General features: G+C 51.3%; 1 protein-coding gene across 2 annotated transcripts; it reads left to right on the top strand.

Moving 5' to 3' along the window:
- Positions 1-1,458: 1,458 nt before the first annotated feature.
- NARF (nuclear prelamin A recognition factor) lies at positions 1,459-25,955 on the top strand (the record flags this gene model as incomplete). Of its 2 annotated transcripts, XM_080713767.1 has the most annotated exons (11): positions 1,459-1,485; positions 2,730-2,810; positions 7,401-7,544; positions 11,623-11,755; positions 14,995-15,129; positions 17,427-17,545; positions 19,476-19,605; positions 21,927-21,987; positions 23,042-23,179; positions 23,506-23,663; positions 25,714-25,955. In XM_080713767.1, 11 exons carry the CDS (start codon positions 1,459-1,461, stop codon positions 25,953-25,955), a joined length of 1,368 nt encoding a protein of 455 aa, XP_080569893.1. The 2 variants fall into 2 exon arrangements, with proteins under 2 accessions (XP_080569893.1, XP_080569894.1); XM_080713768.1 differs by lacking the exon at positions 7,401-7,544.
- Between the last annotated feature and the right edge of the window lie 1,168 nt (positions 25,956-27,123).

The following is a 27,123-nucleotide window of genomic DNA, read 5'->3' on the forward strand; positions in this document are numbered from 1 at the left end:
AGTCGCTGAGAGCCTCACTCAGTAGCTGAGGCTGGCTTCGAACCTGTGCCATCCTCCTGTCTCAGCCTCCCAAGCGCGGGGATTACAAGCATGCGCCATCATGCCCGGTTTATTTATTTTTTTGTTTTGTTTTGGAACGGGGTTTCGTAAGGCTGCTGCGAGCCTCGCTAAACTGCAGAGGCTGATCTCGAGCCTGCGATCCTCCCGTCTCAGCCCCCCAAGCGCTGGGATTGCAGGTGTGCGTCAACACACCAGGGCACGTTGTTTTCCTCTGTCATGCTGAGCTTCCAGGTCTGTTCTCTTCTTGTTTCTCATCTCTGATTTTCCTGTGATTAACACACTTATTTCTAAAATATTTATAATTAACGGAGTCCAAATTCTCCATTACTGCCCTGAACATAAATAATAAATTTTGCTAAACTGGAATAATTTTTTGTTGTTGTTGTTGCAGGTCTGGGGATGGAACCCAGGGGCATTTGACTTCCAAGCTACATCCCCTGCCCTATTTTTTTATTCATTTTGAAACAAGGTCTGAGTTGCAGAGGGCCTCACTAAGTAGCTGAGGCTGGCTGCGAACACGGATCCTCCTGTCTCAGCCTCCCGAATGCTGGGATTACAAGCGTGCGCCACCACGCCCAACTCTTATTATTTTGCAATAGGGTCTCACTGAGTTGCAGAGGGCCTCACTAAGTACCTGAGGCTGTCCGCAAACCGCGATCCTCCGGTCTCAGCCTCCCGAAAGCTGGGATTACAAGCGTGCGCCACCACGCTCGGCTCGGAATAAATCTCGTGGCGCATAAGGGCTAGAATCAACACACTGGGTTAAACAAGGTCCAACCATTGCCAAACATCAGGCTCCGCCCACGTGTCCGGCACTGGGGCGCTGCGCACGCGCACTACTCTGCACGAGGCCTACGTGACGCGCCGCGGGTAGGCCATGGCGGCGGTGAGGGCGGGGCCAGCAAGCCCCCATCCCCAGGAGACGCGGCCTCCGAGCCGAGGGCCCCAGAACTGTCCCCGCTCGGCCTCCTCGGGACCCCGGCGCGCTCTTCTCTCCCCGCCCTCCTGAACGCAACTTAGTCGCCACTACTCAACCCGGGGAGGAAAGCCAGGGAGAGACCCGGTCCCGGGCCGCTGCGGCGTCGGGCGGGCGAGCCCAGCTCCAGCCCTCGCCCTCTGATTGGCCCAGAGTCCGGGCTTGTCTCTTTCTAGCGCTTTCATTGGTCTAAACGGCGCTGTAGGGGTGGAGCCATAGCACCCTCCGCTCGTACTTCATTGGTCCAGAGCTCTGGTTTTCCCTGTCCCGGAGCTCTCATTGGCCTAGCGCGACCCTTGGGGGTGGGACCGCGCTTGAACGAAGAAAACAAAGGGCTGCGGGCGGGCGGGCGGAGGCGGTGTCGGCGTCCCCCGGTGCTCCAGTCAGCCGAGGTGACGGGCCCCCGGCCGGCTGCGCTCCAGATGAAGTGTGAGCACTGCACGCGGAAGGTGGGCGCCGCGGCCGCGGGGTGGGGGATCGGACGGGGAGCCGAGGGGAGGAGGTGGAGGGGCCGGGGGTTCACGCCGAGTTCTCACGGGCGGAGGTGGGGGCTCAGAGGTCGGAGACCGGCCTGAGGCCCAGGTGACGGGGCGCGGAGGCCTGGCCGCGGCTGGGGCCCGAGTCGTGGCGGGCGGGAGGCTCGGGGCGCTGTCAGCCGCTGCGGGCGGGCTCGGGCTCGGGCTCGGGCTCGGGCTCGGGCTCGGGCTCGGGCTCGGGCTCGGGCTCGGGCTCGGGCTCGGGCTCGGGGGCCTTTGCCGGCTCGGTTCTGCGCGCAGGCGCTTGGTTCGCAGATTAGGAGTGCGTGGAGCGTCCTTACACTAAAACCTGCGTGCTTGTAACAGTTAAAAAGGGGAGCGGAAAACCAGGGCGGGCTGTCGCGTCCCCCCACCTGGAGGACGGTCGTAACTGACAGCATTAAGCTTGCTTTCAAGCGGAACAACCACCTCACCGTGCGCCTCTGGGGATTTTTTGGTTTCACAAGAATTGAAGCATGAAAATACTATTTTGTGACTTTCATTTTTTTTTCTTGGACTTACTGGGGATGGAACCGAGGAGCGTTCTATCTTTGAGCTGCACCCCCAGCCCTATTTATTTTTATTTTGAAACGTCACTGTGCACATCTTTGCTGTACCGAAGTAATAGCCGGGCGTGCTGGCACACGCTTGTAATCCCAGTACTTGGAGGCTGAGACAGGAGGATTGCAGCTTCGCAATCAGTCTCAGCTACTTAGGTGAGGCACTCGATTATTGCTGAAGATGTCCGGTTACCTGCCATACTCCTGTCTCAGCCTGCCAAGTACTGGGAACACAAGTGTGCGCCACCAAGCCTGGTGGACTTCCCCTTTTTTACACAACGCCACTTTTTTTTTTTAATGTAGGTGACATCTTTTCAGAGAATTACATATAACCCTTGCTAATTATTTTTGTAATGGCCACATTATATTCTCAGTGTACCTGTGTCCAGGTAAAGATGGTGGAAGGCCACAGCACTTCTGGTCCTTGGTTACCGCAAACAAACGGTACAGGTGAAGGGATGAGAGAGAGTGTGTGTGTTTATTCATCCATGCTTAAGTATAGGTGCTTTTATTTGGGTAGGAAGAATTTCTAGATAATTGGTAAGAGTATATGGTTTTTTAAGCTGAGAAAATCAGACTAGAAATTTTCATTTAACAATGTTTTCTTGCCTTTTTAAGGAATGTAGTAAAAAGACAAAAACTGAAGACCAAGAGAATGTATCAGTTGATGCACCAAGTCCGCCCCAGGGGAATGGAGAGGCAAGTAACTTTTTCAGTTCTGTATCAGCTTCAAGTAAGTGGCTGGTGCTGTTTGGCTCCTGGTGGGAATTCATGTCACTGTGCACATCATTGCGCTAAGACAGAAGTAATAGCGGGGCTGGTGGCCCAGGCTCGCAATCCCAGCACTAATAACAATTTTGATGATGCTGGTGATTGAACCCAGAGGCACTCAACCTCTGAGCTACATCTACGTTTCCAACACATCTTGTTTTTTTGTTTTTTGTTTTGTGCTACTGGGATGGAACCCAGGGGCTTTTCTGCCTCCGGGCTATACTCCCAGACCCATTTTATACTTTATTTGGAAACAGGGTCTCACTAAGTTGCTGAGAGCCTCACTAAGTAGCTGAGGCTGGCTTTGAACCTGTGCCATCCTCTTGTCTCAGCCTCCCAAGCGCGGGGATTCCAAGCGTGCGCCACCATGTCTGGCCACATCTTGTATTTTATTTTGAGACAGTGTCTAAGTTCTCCAGGCTTGCCTCAGTTGTGGTCCTTCTGCTTCATCCTCCTAAGTAGTAGCTGACATTACAGGCTTGTGCCCCAGCCCAGATTTGGCTGAGTTTTATATATGTTGCCTCATTTCTTGCTCAGAGTGGGCATTTCTGGTCAGCCCGACTAGTGTTCTCAACTCACTGAGAAGGAAGAGGTCGGAGTAGGTTAAGGTCATGTCTTCACTTAGAAAACACTGGAACATATTTATTACTTTTGGTACTGGGGATTAAACTGGGGGTGTTCTATCTGTGAGCTATACTCCCGGCCCTGTTTTTTTATTTCGTTTTGAAACAGGGTATTGCTAGGTTGGTGAAAGTTTTACATTCTTAGGCTGGTCTTGAACCTGTAATCCTCCTGTTTTAGCCTTCCTAAGGACTGGAATTGCAGGTGTGCACGACTACATCTGGTTTGTAACTGATTTTATTTATAGTACTGGGATTGAACCTAGTGATATTCTGCCTCCACCGGCAGCCTGATTTTTATTTTGTAACAGAGTCTCAGTACATTGATGAGTCTCTACTTGCTGAGGCTGTCCTTGAACCTGAGAACCTCATATGTCTCAGCCTCCCAAGTACTAGGATTATGGGCCCGCACCACCACACAGAGCTTGAACTGATTTTATAATAGAGAATTGGCAACGTGGAAGAAGCAGGTGACAGAATTTTCTCATTAAGTTTAGTAGTTCTACCCAGGTGTGGTGGGCCACGCCTGTAATCCCAGCACTTGGGAGGCACAAACAGGAGGATCTCAGGTTCAGGGCCAGCCTTGGCAACTTAGCTAGGCTTTCAGCAACTTAGTGAGACCCTGTTTCCAGATAAAAAATATAAAAATAACTAGGGATGCAGCTCAGAGGTGAAATGCCCGTGGGGGGGTTTGCTCTCTCCAGTAACACACACACACACACAAGTTCAGTAATTCCAATAATATTGTTTAAGCTGGACATGGTGGTGCACGCTTGTAATCCCAGCATTTGGGAGGCTGAGACTGGAGGATCGCGGTTTGTGGACAGCCTCAGCTACTTAGGCCCTCTGCAACTTAGTGAGACCCTGTTTCAAAATAAAGAATAAAAAAGTAGGGCAGGGGATGTAGCTTGGAGGTCAAATGCCCCTGGGTTCCATCCCTAGACCCGCAAAAAAATATATAATAATAATAATGTTTAATCTGACAGGCATTAATTTGGTTCTCCTGTACACCAGTGCTGTGCTGTAGAGGCTAGGGCTTAGGGAGTAGGAGGCCATGACACAGATACCCAGAGAGCTGACCACAGGCACAAGAGGGGCAAAGAGCACCTGTATCCCTGGCTAGTTAGGGCCAGTCCTCTGGAGCACCAGGCCTGAGGGCCTCCCCTGGACTATCCTCTTGTTGCACCATCTCACGCAGAAACCTACCTTCGTGAGGCCCCATTCTTTATCAGCGTGGTGAGGAATTGGGTTACTGGCCACTCAGGGCTCTGGTGAGGATGAGATAACACATGTGCACAGCCTGAGCGGGCACCCTGTCAGCTCAGTAGTAGACACGCGGTTAGCAGAGAGAGGGGTTGGAGAAGGGTTGGAGCAGGCTCTGAGGGGTAGTGAGAATTCAAGGTGAGGTCACTAGAATTGGGTGCTGGCATACCAGGTTTGGTGAGGGTATGAACAGACGTGATCTGAGAAGGGGGAGCACCGTCCCTGGCCAGGTTGATGGCAGCAGAGATCCATGGAAGCTTGTTTTTGTTTTGTGGTACTGGGGATTGGACCCAAGGGCATTTTTTTTTTTTTTTTTGGTGTGTGTGTGTGTGTGGTACTGGGGGTGGAACCCAGAGGCTTTCTACCTTCGGGCTATACTCCCAGACCTTTATATTTTATTTGGAAACAGGGTCTCACTAAGTTGCTGAGAGCCTCACTAAGTAGCTGAGGCTGGCTTCAAACCCGTGCGATCCTCCTGTCTCAGCCTCCCAAGCGCGGGGATTACAAGTGTGCGCCACCATGCCCGGCTGGACCCAAGGGCATTCTATCTCTGAGCTATATTCTCAGCCCTATTTAATTTTTTATTTTGAAATGGGATCCCATAGTTGGGGAAGACCTCATGGGGTTACTGGTGCCGGTCTTGAACCTGCAATCCCTCTGTCTCCGCCTCCCAAGTACTGGGATTACAGGCATGGGCCCCCACATCCCACCCGTGGAGGCTCTTTGGGCAAGGGGAAGTCTCAGATGTGTATTTTAGGGCAGTGGATAGAAGCAGCAGCAGGTGTAAGGGATGCAAGGCCTCAAGCAGCCCTTAGAGCCCAAGTGGACCAGCCGGAGCACAGGGGCAGCAGGGAGGATCCCAGTGTGGGCTTAGGACGAGTGTGTGCTGGAGGTGGAGATGACAGGGCTGTTAGGCTACTGTGAATAGCAAGGCTGATGGGCTAAAGGTAAGGAGCTCCTACAGAGTGCACAGCTTATGGGAGGAGAAAGCAAGGGAGGCAAAGCATAGGAAGGAAACCAGCTATGGACCCTGAAAGCTTGCAGGAGGAGGACTGTGCTGTGACCAGGTCATGGGCACCTCGATGGGGTGATCTGCAAAAATAGTGCAGGCAGAACTCTCAGTGCGACGCCACAGGATCTGTTAGGTGCCAGGCCCTTGGTGTGAGCTCCAGCTCAACCCCACCTGGGGGTTCGTTAGAGCTGCAGACTCAGGCAGGTGTGGTGGCTCACACCTGTAATCCCAGTACTTAGGAGGCTTAGGCAGGAAGAACACAGGCTCAAGGCCAGTTCTAGCAATTAACGCGCCCTCAGCAACTTAGACCCTGTTTCAAATAAAATAGGGATGGGGTGTAACTCAGAGATAGGATACCTGTGGGTTCAACCTGTAGTAACAAAATACATAAACAAATGAACAAGAACTGCAGACTCTTGGGTCAAGTCTGCATCTGTGAGAAACAAGCTCCCAGGATGAGTAGGCTGCACAAGGACCTTCGGTCACTTCTGGGAAGGAGGCAGAGGCTGCAGTCTGAACAATTCCTTTTGAGCGTGCACCGTAGAAGAAAGGATACAGAGGTGTCTTCTCTCAAACCACGTGTGTCTGTGTGTGTACATATGGTACCAGGGATTATTGAACCCAGAACCATTCTATCTCCGAGGTACACTTGCAGTCTTATTATTTTTTTTTTTAACAGAGTCTCACTAGGTTGCTAAGAGTCTTATTGTACTTGGGAGGTTGAGACAGGAGGATTGCAGGTTTGTGACCACCCTCAGCAGCTTACGAGTGCAACTAACTTAGTGAGACCCTGTTTAAAATTTTAATAAAAGGGTAAAATAGGGCTGGAGATATGGCTCAGGTAGAATGCTGCCGGGTTATATCCTTCGTACCACAGACCAGGTGTCAGGGCATCCTTTGTGCAAGCGCTGCTTGAGGCTGAGCCTGGAGTTCTCCAGGGACACTTGTAGAGGCACTTCCAAGGCTAGTGTGCCTGGATGCGAAGCCAAGAGAAGTAACAGCCAGAGTAGACGTTGGCGTGAGGACTGCGGTCCAAGGCTCCAAGCAGAATGGGGTGTGGTTCATTTGTTAGATCTCTCTGGAGCCACAGACAATGGGCCAGGGGGCCGAGGTTCTGTTATCTTTACGGCCAGGTAAGCTTTAGCCTTTGCGCTAGGGGATGGGGCAGATCTGAGCACCAGTGTCACATTCAGCGGTTTGAGGACCCATTCCATTCACAGGAAACCAAGAACCAACAGTCAGCTGTGCAAATTCTGAGTCTGGAGGGAGAGCCAGGGTACCCACAGGGAGCCATGGGGTAGGGTGAGCTCATGAGCTGGAGGGGCCAGTCAGGGAAGCAGAGGCTAGGTATAGGCGCTGCAGAGGAAGGGGCCAGGTGACAGCACACAGAAATAATGTCCTCATCCTGTACATTACCGCGCCGGGATGGGTTCCGCTCTTTACTGTCATCTGCATGGCTCGCCGGTTTTAGCACAAACTGAGTGCTGTGCCCATGTAATCTGCTCGGAGTAAAGACTCCCTCAGCCCCTGGTATCATCTCCACGTTTGAGTTCTCTGTATTGTGCTCGTGCTGTTATCCCCACTAAGGAAGCACATAATGCCAAAATGATTTTTCTTCCGTAGAAGGGAGAATTCCATAAGTTGGCTGATGCTAAGATATTTCTGAGTGACTGCCTGGCATGTGACAGCTGTGTGACTGCAGAGGAAGGAGTCCAGCTTTCCCAACAGAGCGCCAAGGACTTCTTGCGTGTTCTAACCCTTAATAAGGTATGACATCTGGGGTACGCACTCACACTGCCCAGAGAGCCGGTATGGAGGTGGTGGGCGAAGGGCAAGGGAGGCCTGTTCTTGCACATGGAGCTTCTGCTAGGACATGGTGACACTTCGCAGCCTCTTCCTGCATCGCCAAGTTCCTTGACGCAGTTCACCAGAAACAAAATCCCTAGCTGGGCGTGGTGGTGCACACCTATAATCCCAGTACTCCAGAGGCGGAGACAGGAAGATTGTAGATTTGAAACCAGCCTCAGCAACTTACTGAGACCCTGCTTCAAGATAATAAATAAAAAGCCGGGTGTGGTGGCGCACGCTTGTAATCCCAGCATTTGGGAGGCTGAGACAGGAGAATCGTGGTTCGTGGACAGCCTCAGGTACTTACTGAGGCCCTTTGCAACTTGGTGAAACCCTGTTTCAAAATAAAGAATCAAAAATAGAGCTGGGGATGTAGCTCAGAGGTAGAATGCCCCTGGGTTCCATCCCCAATACCGCAAAATAAATAAATAAATAAATAAATAAATAATAAAATATTGCTGGGCACAGTAGCACATGTCTGTAATCTTAGTACTTGGGAGGCCGAGACAGGAGGATCACCAGTTCAAGGACAGTCTCACAAGTAGTAAGACTCTCATCAACCTAGCAAGACCCTGTTTTCAAAGTAAAAATTAAAAAGGACTGGGAGCCAGGCATGGTGGCACATGCTTGTAATTCCAGTACTTGAGAGGCTGAGACAGGAGGATCACGATTTGCAACCAGCCTCAGCTACTTAGTGAGGTCCTCCTCAACTTAGTGAGATCCTGTGTCAAAATAAAGAATAAAAAAATAGGACTGGGGGTGTAGCACCAAGGTAGAATGCCCCTGGGTTCTATCCTCAGTACTGCACAAAAAAAGGCAGGTGATGTAGCTCAGCAGTAGAATGCCCCTGGGTTCCATCTCTAGTACTGGGGGGGAAAAAAAGCATGAACCAAGGCCTGAAAGTGCCCAGGGGATGCATCCGTACTGGGACAGGAGCCCAGCCTGCTTCCCGAGGCCTGGAGGCCGCTCAGAAAGATGGGAGGTCTGCCCTCTATGCATATTGTCACCTCAGATTTTGTCATGAGGATGCTGTCAGCACAAACAGCAGAAGCCATGTCCGACTGGCGTGGAGATTCCATGGATTTGTGAGGGAGCCAGGGGCTGGTGCACTCTGGGGTTGGCACCCTCGTGGCCTCGGCTGCCATGCCAGGTGAGGGCCCATGGCCTCAGGCCTCTCCATTGCCCTCCGTCCCGCAGCTCAGCTCAGGCCCGCGGGTGGGGAGCCATGGCTGGACCACGCCAGACCTGCTGTGGGAAGTTGCCGCTTAGAACTGCAGCAGGTTTCCGCCTCTGTGTTACCTGGGAGTGCTGACGGACGCACGACAGCCATCGCCAGGGTGGGGCTCACAGCCAATCGGCCGTGCAGGGTGCCCTGCTGGCCGTGCCCCAAGTCGCCTCCCACGTCTCTCTGGGAGTCTTCCCGGTCCACTTCTGAATTGCATGTGCGTGTATGTATTTACCAGAGTTTCTCCTTTTGTGCTGCCAACATCTAGTTTGGGTATCAGGGTGTGGACAGCTATATGGTTTTATCTTGTTTAGTATAGGGTTCTTTTTCCTTTTTAGTACTGGGGATTGAACCCAGAGGCATTCTACCTCTGAGCTATACCCCAGCTCTATTTTATTTATTTATTTTTGCATTCTATCTAAGCTACATCCCTGGCCCTATTTTTTATTCTTTATTTTGAAACAGGGGCCTCACTGAGTTGCAGAGGGCCTCACTAAGTAGTTGAGGCTGTCCGCAAACCATGATCCTCCTGTCTCAGCCTCCCGAATGCTGGGATTCTAAGTGTGCACCACCACGCCCAGCTTTTTACTTTTATATTTATTTTATTTATTTATTTGGCAGGTCTGAGGATGGAAACCAGGGGCATTTGACCTCCGAGCTACATCTTCTGCCCTGTTTTTTATTCTTTATTTTGAAACAGGGTCTCACTATGTTGCTGAGAGCCTCACTCAGTAGCTGAGGCTGGCTTCGAACCTGTGCAATCCTCCTGTCTCAGCCTCCCAAATGTGGGGATTACAGGCATGCACCACCACGCCCGGCTTTATTTTTTAATTACTAGGGTTGAGCCCAAAGGCGTTCTACCACCGAGCTGCACTCCCAGCCTAATTTTTTATTCTTTATTTTTTTAAATAAGATCTCAGTAACTTGCAGAGTGCCTCACTAAGTAGCTGAAGTAGGCCACACACCTGTGATCCTCCGGTCTCAGCCTCCCAAACTCCCAAGTACTGGGATTACAAGTGTACGCAACCACGCCTGGCCTATTTACAAGTGTTTTTATTTTTATTTTTTGGCAGTGCCAGGGATTGAACCCAAGGGCAGTCTACCTTCAAACTATACCCCCTGCCCTATTTTTAACTCTGTTTTGAAATATGGTCTCAATAAGTAGCTGAAGTTGTCCTTGAACTGGTGATCCTCCTGTTTTAGCCTCCCAAGTACTAGGATTACAAGCATGTGCCACCATACCCAGCTCGATATACAAGTTTTTAGAATAGTTTGTAGATAAGAATTATCAGCTTCTCCAAACTTAAAACTTTTGGTTTTAAGGCTAACATTTGCCTGCAGGATGTGGTGGCTCATGCCTATAATCCCAGTAATTGGAAAAGTGAGTCAAGAGGATCATAGGTTTGAAGCCAGCCTCAGCAATTTAGCCAGAACCTGTTTCAAAAAAATAAAAAGGGCTAGGAGTGTAATTTGGAGGTAAAATGCCCCTAGGTTCAATCCTGCTACCCCAAAAAAATAACTGAATGGCCTAGGCCAATTCCTAGATTATTCCTAGGGGGTCAACTTTTGGACACCATTTCATTGTGTGTGTAATTTTTGGGCGCCAGTATTATTTTAAAATGTTTCCTTGAAGCCGGGCATGGTGGCACATGCTTGTAATCCCAGCATTTGGGAGGCTGAGACCAGAGGATCGTGGTTTGTGGACAGCCTCAGCTACTTAGTGAGGCCCTCTGCAACTCAGTGAGATCCTATTTCAAAATAAAGAATAAAAATAGAGCAGGTGGTGTAGCTCAGAGGTCGAATGTCCTTGGGTTCCATCCCCAGACCTGCAAAAAAAATTAAATAAAATAAAGCCGGGCGTGGTGGCGCACGCTTGTAATCCCCGCACTTGGAAGGCGGAGACAGGAGGACCATGCAGGTTCGAAGTCAGCCGCTCTGGCTTAAGAGACCCTGTTTCCAAATTTTAAAAAAAGTATAAAAATAGGTCTGGGAGTGTAGCCTGGAGGTAGAAGAAGGGCTTCCAGGAACCCCAGTACCACCAAAAAAAATAAATAAATAAAATAAAATAAACAAAAATAAATAAATATAAATAAATAAAAATGTTTCCTTGAAATAGGCGTGGTAGGACACGCTTGTAATCCCTGCGCTTGGGAGGCTGACACAGGAGGATCGCACAGGTTCGAAGCCAGCCTCAGCTACTTAGTGAGGCTCTCAGCAACTTAGTGAGACCCTGTTTCCAAATAAAATAGAAAATAGGTCTGGGAGTGTGGCCTGGAGGTAGAAAATCCCCTGGGTTCCATCCTCAGTACCACACACACAAAAAAATGATGTTTCCTTCAGGTATTCACATTTATCTCTGTGTGTGTGTGTGTGTGTGTGTGTGTGTGTGTGTGTGTTTTACTAGGGATTAAACCCAGGAGCATTCTACCTCTGAGATATATCCTCAGCCCTATTTTATTTTGAAACCAGGTCTCACTGAGTTGCTGAAGGCCTTCCTAAACTGCTGAGGCTGACCTTGAACCTGCAATCCTCCTGTCTCAACCTCCCTAGTACTGAGATTACAGGCTTGTGCCACCACACCTGACTGTCTTATTTTGAATCCTGATTTTCTTTTTTCTAAATTATGTTCACCATTGTTTTTCTATTTTATCAGTTGTTACATAGAACATATGTTATATTTTGTTTTTACTGAATCTATCCTTAAGTTGTCTTGCTTTGCTCCTCCTGTAACCAGCAGCATGTATATGATATTACCATCCTTTTCTCTTTCAGAAATGTGATACCTCAAAGCACAGAGTGCTGGTAGTGTCTGTGTGTCCTCAGTCTTTGCCTTATTTTGCTGCTAAGTTCAACCTCAGTGTCACTGATGCATCCAGAAGGCTCTGTGGCTTCCTCAAAAGTCTTGGTGAGTCACCCTTTGGTAATATTGTGGATTTATAGATGAGTTCAGTAAAGGGCCTCTTTATCTCTAAAGTTCGGGTTTCAAGGGCACAGGAGAAATGAGACGCTTCCAGGAAAGTCTGATGGAATGTAAAAGGGCCTGCCCGTGATCCACGATAGCGGACAGCAGGTGTCACTTGCCTCTTGCTCTGTGCAGAGTGGTGTTTTGTTACAGTGAGGGCTGAGCCCACCGGAGCGGAGCGAGATGGGACCAGCTGCTGACAATGTAGACGGGGACACGGAGGCTCCCACACTGTCCAGCAGCCCTGCTCACGGAGGACTTTGATTTGGTCAAGTTGCATTTGAAATGGTTAATGTCTGGTTTCCTAAGAAGCCCTCTGGGGCACAGCAGAAAGGGCGCATTCTCTGCTCTTCACATGAAGAGTGAGAGGTGGCGATTCAGGAAACGCAGTGCTGCAAGAGGGCTGCCTGCCTGGCTGCTCCCGTGCCTGCTGCCGAGCCGCCCACTTGTCCCGCAGTGCTGTCGCCCGTGAGCATTCTGGCATGGCCACCAAGAGGCAGGTTCAGAAAAGGAGAGCTGCTGTTGTTTCCAAATAAGACTTTATATTCCAAGAGGCAAATGTGTTGGAGTTCAGAAGTAAGAGGACACCAGGAATAGTGTTGTCAGGACGGCCTTGAGTCGGAGAAGCAGCTGTGGCCTTTGCTCCTGGGCTCCTGGGTGAGCAGCACTTTCTCAGGGCTGGTCACTGGGGCCTGACACGCCACAGCCACGCGTGGGAATCACCCAGTCATTCTTGGTTGGTCTGCGTCTTCCAGAGCCTAAGCTAGCTCGGCCTTCCAAAGACCAAACTTGTTGGGTGCTGCATTGTCTTATATAAAAGGCCTATTTTGGGGGGAGATTTTAAAACTACATATAATTGAATATTACATATTAAGGAAAATATATCCACAGTAAAACTAAATTTTTTTTCTTAAGTTAATACCTTAAAATGTATAATATTTCTTTTTAGAAAAAAGTTTTAGATCAGCTATAGGTATTTGTTTAATTCATTTTACTATAATTATTTTGTTTTGTTTTGTTTGGTACTAGGGATGGAACCTGGGGGTTTTCCACCTCTAGGCTATACTCCCAGACCCATTTTATATTTTATTTGGAAATAGGGTCTCACTAAGTAGCTGAGGTTGGCTTTGAACTTGCGCAATCCTCCCGTCTCAGCCTCCCAAGTACTGGGATTATAAACGTGTGCCACCAATCCCAAGTACTGGGATTACAAGCATGCTAGGCTATTCTACTATAATTATTGAAAGGTCATTCATCTTTGGTTATTTACCAATATTAAAAAAATCATACTAAGAAAAACAGTTAAGCTGGGGTGGGGGTGCACACTGGTAATCTTAGTATTGGAGGCTGAAACAGGAGGATTGCAAATTTAAAGCCAGCCTCAGCAATTTATCAAGGCTCTCAGTAACCTACTGAGACCATTTCCAAATAAAAAACAAGACACCTTCAAGACAAACAGACTTAATAAAATAGAAAAACACTGGCAAACATAATTTTTTTTTTTTTTTTTTTTGCGGGTCTGGGGATGGAACCCAGATGCATTTGGCCTCTGAGCTACACCCCCTGCCCAATTTTTTATTCTTTATTTTGAAACAGGGTCTCACTGAGTTGCAGAGGGCCTCACTAAGTAGCTGAGGCTGTCCGCGAACCGCGATCCTCCGGTCTCAGCCTCCCGAATGCTGGGATTACAAGCGTGCGCCACCACGCCCGGCTTACTGGTAAACATAATTAAGGAAAAAGAAGAAAGAAAATCAGGATTCAAAATAAGGCAGTCGAGTGTGGTAGCACAAGCCTGTAATCACACTACTAGGGAGGTTGAGACAGGAGGATGGCAGGTTCAAGGTCAGCCTCAGCTTATGACTTGGAGGTAGAATGCTTCTGGGTTCAATGCTAGGTACCAAAATAAAATAGGTCTCACTGAGTAGCTGAGGCTAGCCATGAACCTGTGATCCTCCTGTCTCATCTCCCAAGTACTGGGATTACAAGCATGTGCCACCATGCCTGGCTAATGTGAATTCTTAAAAAGTTCACTTCTTGCTGGGTGTGGTGGCAAACACTTTGTAATCCCAGCACTTGGGAGGCTTGAGACAGGAGCATTGCACAGGTTCGAAGACAGCCTCAGTTACTTAGTGAGAATCTCAGCAACTTAGACTGTGTTTCCAAATAAAGTATAAAATAGGTCTGGGAGTATAAAGCCTCTGGGTTCCACCCCTAGTACCAAAAAAAAAACCCCAAAACACAAAAAACTCACTTCTTGCTGGGTGTGGTGGCACATGCTTGTAATACCAGCATTCAGGAGGCTGAGACAGGAGGATCTCTGTGGACAGCCTCAGCTATTTAGGCCCTCTGCAACTCAGTGAGACCTTGTTTCAAAATAAAGAATAAAAAATCAGGCTGGGGGTATAACTCAAAGGTAGAATGTCCCTGGGTTCCATCCTCAGTACCACCAAACCCCCCCCCCAAAAAAAAAATTAACTTCTTTAGATTTCAGGCTTATTTTTCCTCCCTTCCCCCTTTAAAATTTAACTAGCTAGCCGGGCATGGTGGCGCATACTTGTAATCCCAGCATTTGGGAGGCTGAGACAGGAGAATCACGGTTCACCAACAGCCTCAGCTACTTAGTGAGGCCTTTGCAACTCATACCCTGCTTCAAAATAAGAAAGAGCTGGGTGTGGTGGCTCACGGTTGTAATCCCCGAGCTTGGGAGGCGGAGACAGGAGGATTGCGCAGGTACGAAGCCAGCCTTGCTGGCTTAAGAGACCCTGTTTCCAAATAAAAAAATATAAAATAAGTCCGGGAGTGTAGCCCGGAGGTAGAAGGGTTTCCAGGAACCCCAGTACCACAAAATAAATTAAAATAAATAAATAATTATTTAAAAATAGGACTAGGGCTGGGGGTGAAGCTCAGAAGTAGAATGCCCATGGGTTCCACCTCTAGCATCGAAAAAAAAAAAAAATTAGACCTGGAGACTGGTACTTTAACCATTTGGGGCCATGAACCCCTATTAAAAACTTATGTCAAGCCAAACATGGTGGTGCACGCTTGTAATCCCAGCATTCAGGTGGCTGAAACTGAAGTATCGCGGTTTGCAGACAGTCTCAGGTACTACTTAGGCCCTTCACAACTCAGTGCTGGTGGGGTGATGCCATCATGCGAGAGCCACGTCATTCTCTCTCCTGCAGGGGTGCACTATGTCTTCAACACCACGATAGCCGCTGATTTGAGCATCCTGGAGAGTCAGGAGGAGTTTGTGCGTCGGTACCGTCAGCACCGTGAGGAGCAGCGCACGCTGCCCATGCTCACATCCGCCTGTCCAGGTGAGCCCTGGGCCGCTGGGCCTTGCTGGACTGAAGCGCCGCCTTAGAGGAGTTCAGGTCCGGGTCCGGGTGTAGGCGTTTGGTGGGTCCATCCTACTCTGCCTTACCGGCCAGGAAGGTTTGACCTATTGTAGTTTTTGTTTTGTTTGTTTTTTTGTATTGGGGATTGAACCTACCTCTGTGCTGTACTCCCAGACTTTATTTTTTAAATTTTGAAACAGGTTCTCACTAGGTTGCTGAGTCTCATTAACATGTTGAGGTTAACCACAAACCCGTGATCCTCCTATCTCAGCCTCCAAGGTACTGGGATTGCAGATATGCGTATCACCATGCCTAGCTCCCATGTAGTTTTGTGTGAATTAACATACCTACTAACGGGGTGGCTTGGGATGATAGCTGAGTGCTGGTCCTGTGTCTGTGTGTAAGTGTCGTGATACTGGGTCTTGTGCATGTTAGGCGAGTGAGCGGCATCCCAGCCTGTGGTTTGTTTTCATTTGTAAGTATTTTTAAAGTTGCATTGCTTTTTGTTTTTGTTGTGGTTTTGGTTTTTTGTGGTACTAGAGATTGAACTCAGGAGCATTCTATATCCTCGTTCTTTTGATTTTTGAATTGGGGTCTGGCTATATTACCATGTGCTGGCCTTGAACCTGTGACCCTCCCAGTTTAGCTTCCAAAGTGCTGGGATTGCAGGTGTATGCCATCAGGCCTGGTTTCAGCATTCCCTAATTAGGTTCAGTGTAAAGAGTTGGTGCCTGAGATGTTGTCTTAGTCCATTTTCTGTTGCAGTAACTGAACACTGCAGGCTAAGTAATTTGCAAAGAATGGTCTTTGGCTCATAGTTCTGACTCCTCCTGACTCTCAAAATCTTCCAGACACTTGAAGCCAGCCTTAAAAGCCACAGTCCCAGCCAGGCATGGTGGCGCATACTTGTAATCTCAGTACCTGGGAGGCTAAGACTGGAGGATGCACTTGGCAGGTTCGTGGCCAGCCTCAGCTACTTAGTGAGGCCCTATTGCAATTTAGTGAGACCCTGTTTCAAAATAAAGAATAAAAATTGGGCTGGGGGAGTAGCTCAGAGGTAGAATCCCCAGAACCACACACACACAGCCACAATCCCTGGCAGGGATTTGTTGTAAAGGGCTTTGTGGGAAAGCCACAGATCTGTGAAGGCACCTGGGGAGGTTCTTGCTGTCCTGCAGCAGTGCAGGCCAGAGCACTGTGAGAAGAGAGTGTCCTGGGCCACGTTTCTCCTCTTCTTGTAAAGCCATAGAGTCTTCCAATTGAAGTTCCCCCTTTGTGGCCTCATTTAGCCTTAGTTGCCTCCGAACACCACAGTTGGATCAAGTTTTCACCTTCGTGGTATCTCACAATGGTGATTAACGTGCAACATGAGTTTTGGTATGGATGTTCACACTAGCAAGTATAGAAAAATATCAGCTGGGCATAGTGGCACACATGGGTTTAAGGCCAGCCTCTGCAAGTAGTGAGACACTAATCAACCTAGCAACACCTTGTTTCAGAATAAAAATAAAAAATAGGGGTGGGGGTATAGCTTGGAGATAGAATGTCCCTGGGTTCAGTCTCTAGTACCATTAAAAAATAAAAAGTGATCCCAGCATTTGGGAAGCTGAGACAGGAGGATTGCAGTTTGAGGACAGCCTCAACTGCTTAGTGAGAGCCTGTTTCAAAATAAAGAATAAAAAATAGGGCTGGGGCTATAGCTCAGAGGTCGAATGCCCCTGGGTTCCACCCCCGGTACCACAGAAAAAAGAAAGACTGGGATGTATCTCAGAGGTAAAGTTCCCTGGGTTCAATCCCTAATACAAATAATAATAAAAATAAAACCCAAAAAGGGCAAGGGCTGCAGCTCAGTGGCAGAGAGCCCTGGGGAGGGCCAGAACAGCCGTCTGGGGCCTGGGGGCTGTGTCCCACCAGGGCTGTGGCCACTTGTCTTGACTGCATGGCTCCACGCCTGGCACAGTGATTTCTGCCTGGTTGGACCAGTGGCTCCTCCTAGCTGTTCCCCAGAGCTCATTCTCGACCCTTTTGGGCAACTTGCGGACCCCGCACTTACATCTCTCCTGTTTGCGCCTGTCCCGTTGGGCCTATGGCACACTCCCATTTCCCCGCACCTAGTGTCTTGAGGACTCTCCTGACCCACTCCCTGAGCTTCCGTGGGACAGGTTATGGAGGGGATGGACTTTTGCGAGCCCACAGGTATCCCTCCCAGCTGGGGCCCCAGGGCTCAGTGCCTGATGCTGACTGGAGCCGACCTCATGGACTCACTCTCTCCCCAGGCTGGGTCCGGTACGCCGAGCGGGTGCTGGGCCGCCCCATCACGCCCCACCTGTGCACAGCCAGGTCTCCTCAGCAGGTCATGGGCTCCTTGGTGAAGGATTACTTTGCCAGACAGCAGGTAAGCCCATGTCTCCAGAGGGAAGCACGCTGATTGGGAGGACGGAGCCCGCAGCGCTCTTTTCTGCCCATGTCCCTACTTTTTTTGTCAGTGTCTTTCTTCCTTCTGTTTTCCCCCAGACCCACTCCAGCCTAAGTAGATAAACTGCCCCCGGCTGTGAGGGAGGCCTGAGGTCTCCCTCACAGAGACACCGCCTGCTAACTTCGGGACAGCCTCCCTACAGAGACCGGGTGGGCTGTAACTGGAGGCCAATGGCCGCTGTCACTTAGTGAACCGAACCGAACCTCTGCCCTGGTTTTTATACAGACCATGAGTACCATGCAACTGCCTGTCCTCAGCCCTGTCTTCCGTCTGCCAGAATGAGGTCCAGCCAGAGGCTCCTTCACACCCTGGCTCAGCCCATCACTGTCTCTCGGCCCACAGTACTCAGCAGCCCCGGGTCCAAACCTGATGTCCCAAGGCTGCCCACAAAGGACCCTTGTTGGCCGCTGCAGCTCCCACATGGTCCTTCCTCCTTCAGGGGAACCGCCATGTCTGGGCACTGCAGTAGCTAGGGAAGAGAGCAAAAGAATCTTCCAGACACACAGCCAGCTTTAAGAACCCACGAAGCCACGATCCCAGCCAGGCATGGTGGCCCACGCTTGTAATCCCAGTACTTGGGAAGCTGAGACAGGAGGATTCCTTTGGCAGGTTCATGGACAGCCTCAGCTACTTAGGGCTTCTGAAAGTTGGTGAGACCCAATTTCAAAAATAAAGAATAAAAAATAGGGCTAGAAGCCAGGCATGGTGGCACACTCTTGTAATCCCAGCATTCGGGAGGCTGAGACCAGAGATTCGTGGTTCATGGACAGCCTCAGCTACTTAATGAGGCCCTTTGCCAACTCAGTGAGACCCTGTTTCAAAATAAAGAATAAAATATAGGGCAGGGGCTGTAATGTGGAGGTAGAATGTCCTGGGATTCCATCCCCAGACCCACAAAAAAAAAAAGAAAGAAAAGAAAAGAATAGGGCTGGGGTGTAGTATGGAGATTAGATGCCCCTAGGTTCTATCCCAGGTACCGCAAAAAAAAAAAAAAAAAAGAGCCACAATCCCTGGCAGCCTTGCATTTGCACTTAGCCACAGGAAATGTCCTCTTCTTCCCTCTGTTGCTTCATGAAGTCACCACATGGGAGAGTATAAATGTGATGTGGGAGTGGGGGCAGAAAGGCAGGGTGAAAGTGTGAATGTTACTCCTCGCCCATCCCTGTCGTTGGAGGAAGTCCAGACATTTCTCAGGCCAGGCGCTGGCCTAGCCTCCCCTGGCCAGAGCCCAAAGCGCTGGGTCCTCTTGCAGGTGCTCAGCTGAAGCGGCTGAGCCTTGGAGACCTGCCTGTGGCCTACCTCAGCGGGCTGTGGCCAAGCTGGTTTCTTGTTGGGCTTGGCCCCTGCCCTGGCAGGACCTGTCCGCCCTGGCCTCCATGGCTCTGCCCCAGTTCCAGCCCAGCCTTGGGTACATGCCTTGAGGCCAGGCCCAGGAGAGGGGTAGCCTGGCAAGGCATTGCTTGGGCAGCATCAAGAAAGTGCGACAGGCCAGGTGGCACACACACCTGCTCTTGGCTGCCTTACCGCCACGTCCAGGAGGAAAGACTGCTTTCCTGGTTCTACAGGGAGGCTGCTCAGGCCGCTGGGCTTGTAGTCTTTGGGTAAACCCAGCTCTATCCAGATGTAGGTGGCAGGTGTGGTGGGCTCAGTACTGGTGAGCTAAGGGAGGCCAGGGCTCAACATGGCTGCAGGAACTGAGTGTGGGGATGGGGCTCAGGCCACAACAGCCCTGGCACCCACGACAGAGCCACATGGGGGGCAAGGGTCGCAGTGGCACCCTGTCCCTGTGCTCAGGTGCCGTAGGCACCAGCACTAAGCCTACCTAAGCATGGGGTGCTGTCCCCCACAGAACCTGGCTCCAGAGAAGATCTTCCATGTCGTCGTGGCCCCTTGCTACGACAAGAAGCTAGAGGCTCTCCGGGAAGGATTCTCCACGATTCTGCATGGTGTCCGGGATGCCGATTGCGTGCTGACCTCAGGTGAGGGATGGGAGGGTGTGCCTGGACACTGGCAGGACCTCTGGCTGGCTGGTGTTCATGGGAGCCAGGAGGGCACTCTGAATCCTGTCTCCAGAGAAGGTCCCTAGGAGAACCACCTGGGCAGTGGCCTACAATCTTCCCTTACAGCCATTCAACACACTGTGGCTAGGGAGAGCCCTGCTGCCCACAGGGGCCTCCACATGAACCAGATCTGTGCAGATGAGATTTTACAGTCAGTAAAGCAGAGCATACATGGCTGGGTATGGGTGCATGCCTGTAATCCCAGGACTTAAGAGGCTGAGACAGGAGGGTCACAGGTACAAGGCCAGTCTCAGCGAGACTCTCGCCAACCTAGCTAGACCCCCATTTCAAAATAAAAGGGTTGGGGAGGGTGTAGCTTCGATCCCCAGTACCATGCAATAAATAAATAAAAAGTGCTGGAGGTGTACCTTAGAGGTAGGGGCCCCTGGGTTCAATCCCTAGTACCAAAAAAGCAAAGACAAAAAAGAAAGCGCATGTCTGCTCTGGGGATGTTGCTGTAAGTCACCACGCTAATAGTAGCTTTTAGGTGTTTTTAGAGATAACAACAGGTTCTGTGTCTGTCGGGAATGGAAACCACTGGGCCTACCCAGAAGAAAGAATGCTGAGAGCATTTGGGGAAGCTGGAAGAGATCTGTAATCCCTGTGGGCTTGAGACTTGAAGATCCAGGCAGATCTGCTGTAATCACTCTGAAAGAGGATCTCTTCAGGTGTACAGACCAGCCCTAGGCCAGGACGCCTTGGGGACAGGGTCCCTCAGGGCCCCTGCAATCCTGCAGCTGATGCCATGGAAAGGGCTCCGCCCATAGGCAGTGTGGCAGGAGCACTTGGTCCCCGCCTGAGCCAGAGCCGAGTGCAGTCTGCTTATGTTGACAGAATTAAAAACTTGCAGAGCAAGCAGGGGATGCTGACCCGTGTCTGTAATCTGAGGACTTGGGAGGCTGAGACAGGAAGATTGCAGATTCAAGGCCATCCTCAGCAACTTAGCAAGATTCTGTTTCCAAATAAAAAATAAAATAGAGAAGCCGGGTGTGGTGGCGCACGCTTGTAATCCCCGCACTTGGGAGGCTGAGACAGGATCGCACAGGTTCAAAGCCAGCCTCAGCTACTTAGTGAGGCTCTCAGCAACTTAGTGAGACCCTGTTTCTAATAAAATATAAAAAATAGGTCTGGGAGTATGGCCCGGAGGTAGAAAGCCTCTGGGTTCCACCCCCAGTGCCACCAAAAAATAAAAAAAATAAAATAAAATAGAGTCCGGCATGATGGTGTACGCTTGTAATCCCAGCATGTGGGAGGCTGAGACAGGAGGATTGCAGGTTTGTGGCCAGCCTCAGCTACTTAGGCCCTCCACAACTCAGACCCTATTTCAAAATAATAGAAAATCGGGCTGGGGGTGTAGCTCGGAGGTAGAATGTCCCTGGATTTCATCTTCATACCACAAAAAATAAATAAGCAAGCAAATAGAGTTGTGAGTACAGCGCAAAGGTAGACTGTCCCTGGGTTCAACCCCCAGTTCCACACAAAAACAACAAAAGAGAACTGCTTGGCAGCTGTCATAAGAACTATCTCCAACATTCTTCCCGCTCTGTAGTAACTGGGGTTGGAACCTGGGGCCTCACCCATGCTAGCCAAGCACGCTACCACGGAGCCATATCCCTTGTCTTTTTTATTTCTTGGAGTGCTGGGGATTGGGCTCAGGGCCACTCTACCACAGAGCTATATCCCCAGCCCTTTATTTTTTATTTTGAGACCTCTGTAAGTTGCCAGGGCTGGCCTCAAATTTGTGATTCTCCTGCCTCAGCCTCCCTAGTAGTTGGGATTTCAGGGTGCGTCACTATCCCAGCCTCAGTCCGTTTCAGTTCTTCCTTTGAGACAAGGTTTCGCTGAGTGGCCTGGGCTGGCCTGGGCCTTGCGATGCTGCTGCTTCAGCCTCCAAGCAGCCAGGATTGCAAGTGTGTCCTGCCATGCCACCAGACCACATCTGGTGATCTCGTGACGGGATATTTTCTCGTGGATGCTCACGGCCACCATGTGGTTGCCTGCCATCTGGCCGCATTGGTTGTTTGGGGGACTCTCTACCTGAGGTTTTTTCAGAACCCCACCTGTAAAAGGAAATACAGAAAATGTCTCTGGTTTTCTGCCAAGGTCACTGCACGGTGAGGTGTTGCTCTGCCCTGGACGGGGTCCAGGCAGCCAGGGGTTCCGAGGTCATCAAAGCAGCGTCCTCTGAGGGAGGAGGAGCGGGCGCCGGGCTGTCTCTCCTCATGCCTCTCATTCTCTAGGTGAAGTTGCTCAGATGATGGGGCAGAGTGACCCCTCGGTGGACATGGCGGTGGACACTCTGTAAGTGCCTCCTGCGACAGACCGCATGCGCGCTGAGCTGTGGCCCTGCCACGGCCCAACCTGTAGCCCCTCGCCTGGTCTTTGGATTGGATGCGGTCAGGACCGTGGACGGGGACGCCCATTCAACAGGGTGGCCAGGGGCCTGGTGGGCTTGTGTGTGTGGTGGCCACCCTGACCCCTCCAGGAGGGGGCACACACCAAAGTAACGTGGGCAGGGCTGCGTGTGTTCGGTGTTCCCTTACTGATGTTCACCGTAGCTGCTCCTGGGTCCCTCTGCACCCGGCACTCAGCAGCTGGTCTCTGCCCAGCACTGTGACTGCTGCTGTGTCTGGCACTGTGCAAGCACTGCAAAGGCCACCTGCATGTTCTTGCCACCCTGCGTCCCTTTTATTAGAGGTGGCACTGACGCCCAGAATCTCGGCCCCTCAGCTGCCTGCAGCCAGAGCCTGTGCCTTGCCCAGGGGACGGAGCGCTCCCCCCGGCCAGGGCAAGGCGGGCAGGCCCTTGAGTCACCTTCAGATGTTCAGCGCTCACCTGCTCAGGTGCGCGGAGCTGGGAAAGGAAGTGAATCCGTGAAGGGGCCCTGAGCAGGAGCCACCTGCAGTCTCAGGCTAGATGCAAGTGGAAATTCGTGGCAGTCGCTTAGACCTAGTGAGACCTGGGTGCGGTGCCGCTTGCTTTTGTAATCCCAGTACTTGGGCTGAGACAGGAGGACGGCAGGATCTCAGCAACCTAGTGAGACCCTGCTTCCAAGTACAATGTAAAATTGGAGTGGGAGTGTAGCTTGGAGGGATTCCCAGCCCTCTTTTCCTCTTTACTTTGGAGCAGGGTCTCACTGAGCTGCAAAGGGCCTCACTAAGTAGCTGAGGCTGCCCTCAAACCGTGATCCTCCTGTCTCAGCCTCCCGAAGGCTGGGATAACAAATGTGCGCCACCACACCAGGCTTTGTAAAGGATTTGACTCTGTCCCCCTGGGCCCTGATGCCCTTGGGGACCTGGGTTAGCTCCTGCTGGGTCTTTTGCTGGATTAAGAAGGACTTGTCTTTGCTGGTGAGGTTTGGAGATGTGAAGGAGGCAGCGGTGAGGCGCCACGAAGGAGCCGGCTCAGACGGGCACCTGGCCCACGTCTTCAGACACGCGGCCAAGGAGCTATTCAACGAGAATGTGGAGGAGATCACCTACCATGCCCTGAGGTGGGGTGTGTGTGTGTGTGTGATGTCGTGTGGTGTGGCTGGTGTGTGTATGTGTGGTATGGTATGTGTGATGGATGTGTCTGTGGGTGTGAGCATGGTATGTGTGTGTGGGGGATGGTGTATGTGTGATGTCATGTGGGATGTGTGTGTGTGTGTGTGTGTTTGTCATGTGTGAGGCTTCTTCGTAGGAGAGTCTACATAGTCAGGACCAAAAGGCCTTTTGCCTGTGTACGCGCTGACTTTGTCTTGCCGACTTTCCTGACAGGTTGAAAGCGACCCACTCACAGAGGACTTGACAGTCAAAATCCATATTGTTCATTTTGTAGAAACAAAGACTTCCAAGAGGTCACCCTTGAGAGGAACGGGGAGGTTCTGCTGCGCTTTGCCGCTGCATACGGCTTTAGGAACATCCAGAACATGATCCTGAAGCTGAAGAAGGGCAAGTTTCCCTACCACTTCGTGGAGGTCCTTGCTTGTCCCAGAGGTGAGCCTGGCCGAGCCGCCATGGAGGGGCAGCATGGTCACTCCCTGGGGCTGTGGTGGGCATTGTCAGCTGTGTCGCTTCCTCTTTCCCTGACCACTTGCTGTGAGGAGGGGAAGATGAGGCCAGGTATGGCGGCATGCGCCTGCAGTCCCAGCTACTCTGGAGGCTGAAGCAGGAGGTGAGCCTGTCTCAGAAGAGCCTGGGATGTAGCTCAGTGGTGGAGTGCTTGCCTAACATGCACGAGGCCCTGGGCTCAGTGTGAATACTGCAAGTGAAAGTGGCCACGAAGGCCATGTGGCCTTGGGAGTGCTGCCCTTAGACCAAGAATACGAGATGGGAGTGGCTCAGAGGCTGGGATGGAGTCAGGCTGGCCCCTGGCCGCCGACTAGCTGAGCCTCCTCCCCGGAGCTGAGGATGAGCCAGGCCTAGGGCCTGTAACAGATGACAGCAGGAAAGACGCAATCCGACCTGTGCCCTAGGGGCTCCTGCTGCCTGGAGGGAGTCTAGAGCATGGTCTGTGATTACCCACATGGGTGAGTAGAGGGTCCCAGGCTAGGGGCGGGGCAGTGAGAGAGCAGTCATCCAGGACAAGGGCTTGGGGTCCCTGGAAGCTTGCTGATGGAGTGTGGTTGTCAGGGAAGAAGGGTAGCCCCTGATCTGTGGTGGGGCTGGGGTGTACCTCAGAGGTAGAATGCCCTTGGGTTCAATTCCCAGTACCCCTCCAAATTCACTTTGGACCAGGAATGGTATAATGCATTCCTCCCCCACCCCACCCCCCCACAAAAAACAGAAGTAAACCGAGACATAGCTCAGTGTTAGAGTGCTTGCCTAGTATGCACAAGGCCCTGAGTTTCACTCCTAGCACCATGAAAAGGAAAACCAGGAGCAAATCACCTGGTTAAGTCTTACTCCCCGTGACTCTCAGCACTCTGGAAGCTTCTTATCTCTTCCGATCAGTGGTCTGCTTTCTACCTCCAAGCTATACCCCTTGCCCTATATTTTATTTTTTATTTTGAAATAGGGTCTAAGTTGCGGAGAGCCTAAGTAGCTGAGGCTGGCTGTGAACTGCGGTCCTCCTGTCTCAGCCTCCCAAGTTATAGGATTATATGTGTGCCCTACCACACCCAGCTCTTCTAAGTCAATTTTGACATTATATACTTATCGGGAGTAAGTATTGCTGATGGGAGGCACATACTACTTCAGACCAGTGTTTGAATATTACAGAGAGCTCACAGATGCCCTGTCCCCAGCGCCAGCAGGACCACGCATTGTGTAGGTGAGATGGTTTGCAGCTTTTCCATGACTTTCAGGCATACCTGATTTGTGTGGCTTTGCAGACAAATGCCAGTTTCTAAAAGATTGGCAGCTGCCTGGCCTGGGGCATGATAGCACATGCTTGTAATTCTAGTACTTAGGAGGCTGAGACAGGAGGATCCCAGGTTTGCAGCCAAGTTCAGCTACTTAGGCCTCTGCAACTTAGTGAGACCTGTTTCAAAATAAAAGAATAAAAGAGGGCTGGGAGTGTAGCTCAGAGATAGAATGCCCTTGGGCTCAATCCCTATACTGTAAAAAATAAAAAATAAGTTAAAAGTTGGCAGTTTTATTTAGGTTTTAGGTAAAACAGTCCATGAATTTATGGGTAATATAAGTGGTTAAAAATAAGAGGCACCGGGCCAGGTGTGGTGGTACACACCTGTAACCCCAGACTTGAGAACCTGAGATAAAAGGATTGCAGATTCAAGACCAGCCTCAGCAACTTAGCAAGACTCTGTTTTGAGGTAAATAAAGGGCTGGGAGAGTAGCTAGGAGATAGAATGCCCCTGGGTTCAACCCCTAGTAGTATCAAGAAGGAAAAAAAAGGTGCTGCGGGCTTTGAGCCTGGGCTCCTTGACAGCTCTATGGAAAACAGGAGTCAGTGCCCACATCCAGCTTAGGACACAGAGTGCAGCACACCGCTTCCCCCATCACCTGTCCCCAGACTGTCCCCCTCCAGTGTATCCTTGAGATCGATTGTCCCAAAGGAAGAGCCTCATCCATGTGTTTCCTTCAGGATGCTTGAACGGCAGAGGCCAAGCGCAGACGGAGGACGGGCGCTCAGACAAGGCCCTGCTGCGGCAGATGGAAGGCATCTACTCCAGCATCCCCGTGCAGCCCCCAGGGAGCACCGCGCACGCGCAGGAGCTATACCAGGCGTGGCTGGAGGGCCCTGGCTCCCCCAGCATCCAAGAAGCACTGCACACCACGTACCAGAGCCCAGAGCGCTGCACAGGCGGCCTGGACATCAAGTGGTGAAAGGAGTCAGAGGGATGGGGATGGGCTCCTCTGTGGGAGGGCCGCTTGGCTTTCAGAGCTCTCCGTTACTCCGACAGTGTTACGGGGTGCGCTCTCTAGTGTGTGTGAGCTTGGGATGTTTTAACATGGGAGGAGGACTTTCCCAACCTCAGTATCCTTTTATCCTAAGACTGTGAGAAGATCCCAGAGAGCCAGAACAGAAGCAGAGTAATGTCTTTTAAAACAGATCTAAGTGTCCTGTGAAGAGCTGGGGCCCAGGGTTGCGGCCGCACCTCAGATCACTCTGCAGAGGTGGAGGCAGCAGATGGCGGCCGCAGTGCCGTGGCCTCGGGCAGCCGTGGTATGGAGCGCCAGCCCCAGCCTCCCTGCCCAGCATGGTTCTTACTTGACTGCATCCCAAGTGTGGCCACAGCAGGCCACGTTCCTCACGCACCCCGCCCCGGCACTGGCCAGCTTGGGGCCCAGCCTGGCTTTGTGTGTTCCGTCTGTGTTGGACTCGCCTTGCAGGAGGAAAGCCTGACCAGGGTGACCGACAGGAGAGTGAGGGGCCGAGGGCCGAGTGCTCAAGCCTGCCGACCATGAGGGCATCGCAGCTCCTGGCTCCCATCACCCAGTCACCGGGCAGCCTGCAGGGGGTGGCAGCGCGCTGGCATCCAGCTCTGCAGAACCCTCTGCTCAGTGGCGCCCCCTTCAGCCCGCACGCTGCTGGCGCGAGCTCGCCCCAAGGAGCCGCATATCACCAGGGCTGCCCAGCAGGGACACCACAGACCACAGTCTGGACGTGGACTGCCCGCCAGGCCCGGGTGGCCCAGAAAGCACTTGAACTTTGTTTCCATGTGTGACCACGAGGCTTCTGCCCACCGTCAGTTGCCTTCATCCTCCCCTGTGCTGTGTTGTACCTGCGTGCCAGTCTAGGTGGGTGACTGATACGTCGTGTGAACTTGCATAATATTTTTGGGTTTCAGTCTATATACCTTTGAGTGTCCACCCCCAAAGTAACTGACAGAATAAACAGTTGGAGAGGGTCTTGGTGTGGCGTGGCGAGTGGGCGTTGCTAGCCCCCGAGAGGGGCGGCCCCGCGTGGCGAGGCTGGCGAGCTCTCCTGGCCCACACCAGGAAGCCTGTCTGTCCACCTCTGGGAGGACAGCCAGCAGGCCAAGGGCGCAGG

This window comes from Muscardinus avellanarius (genome assembly GCF_963383645.1).
Source record: "Muscardinus avellanarius genome assembly, chromosome: 16".
Lineage (NCBI taxonomy): Eukaryota > Metazoa > Chordata > Mammalia > Rodentia > Gliridae > Muscardinus > Muscardinus avellanarius.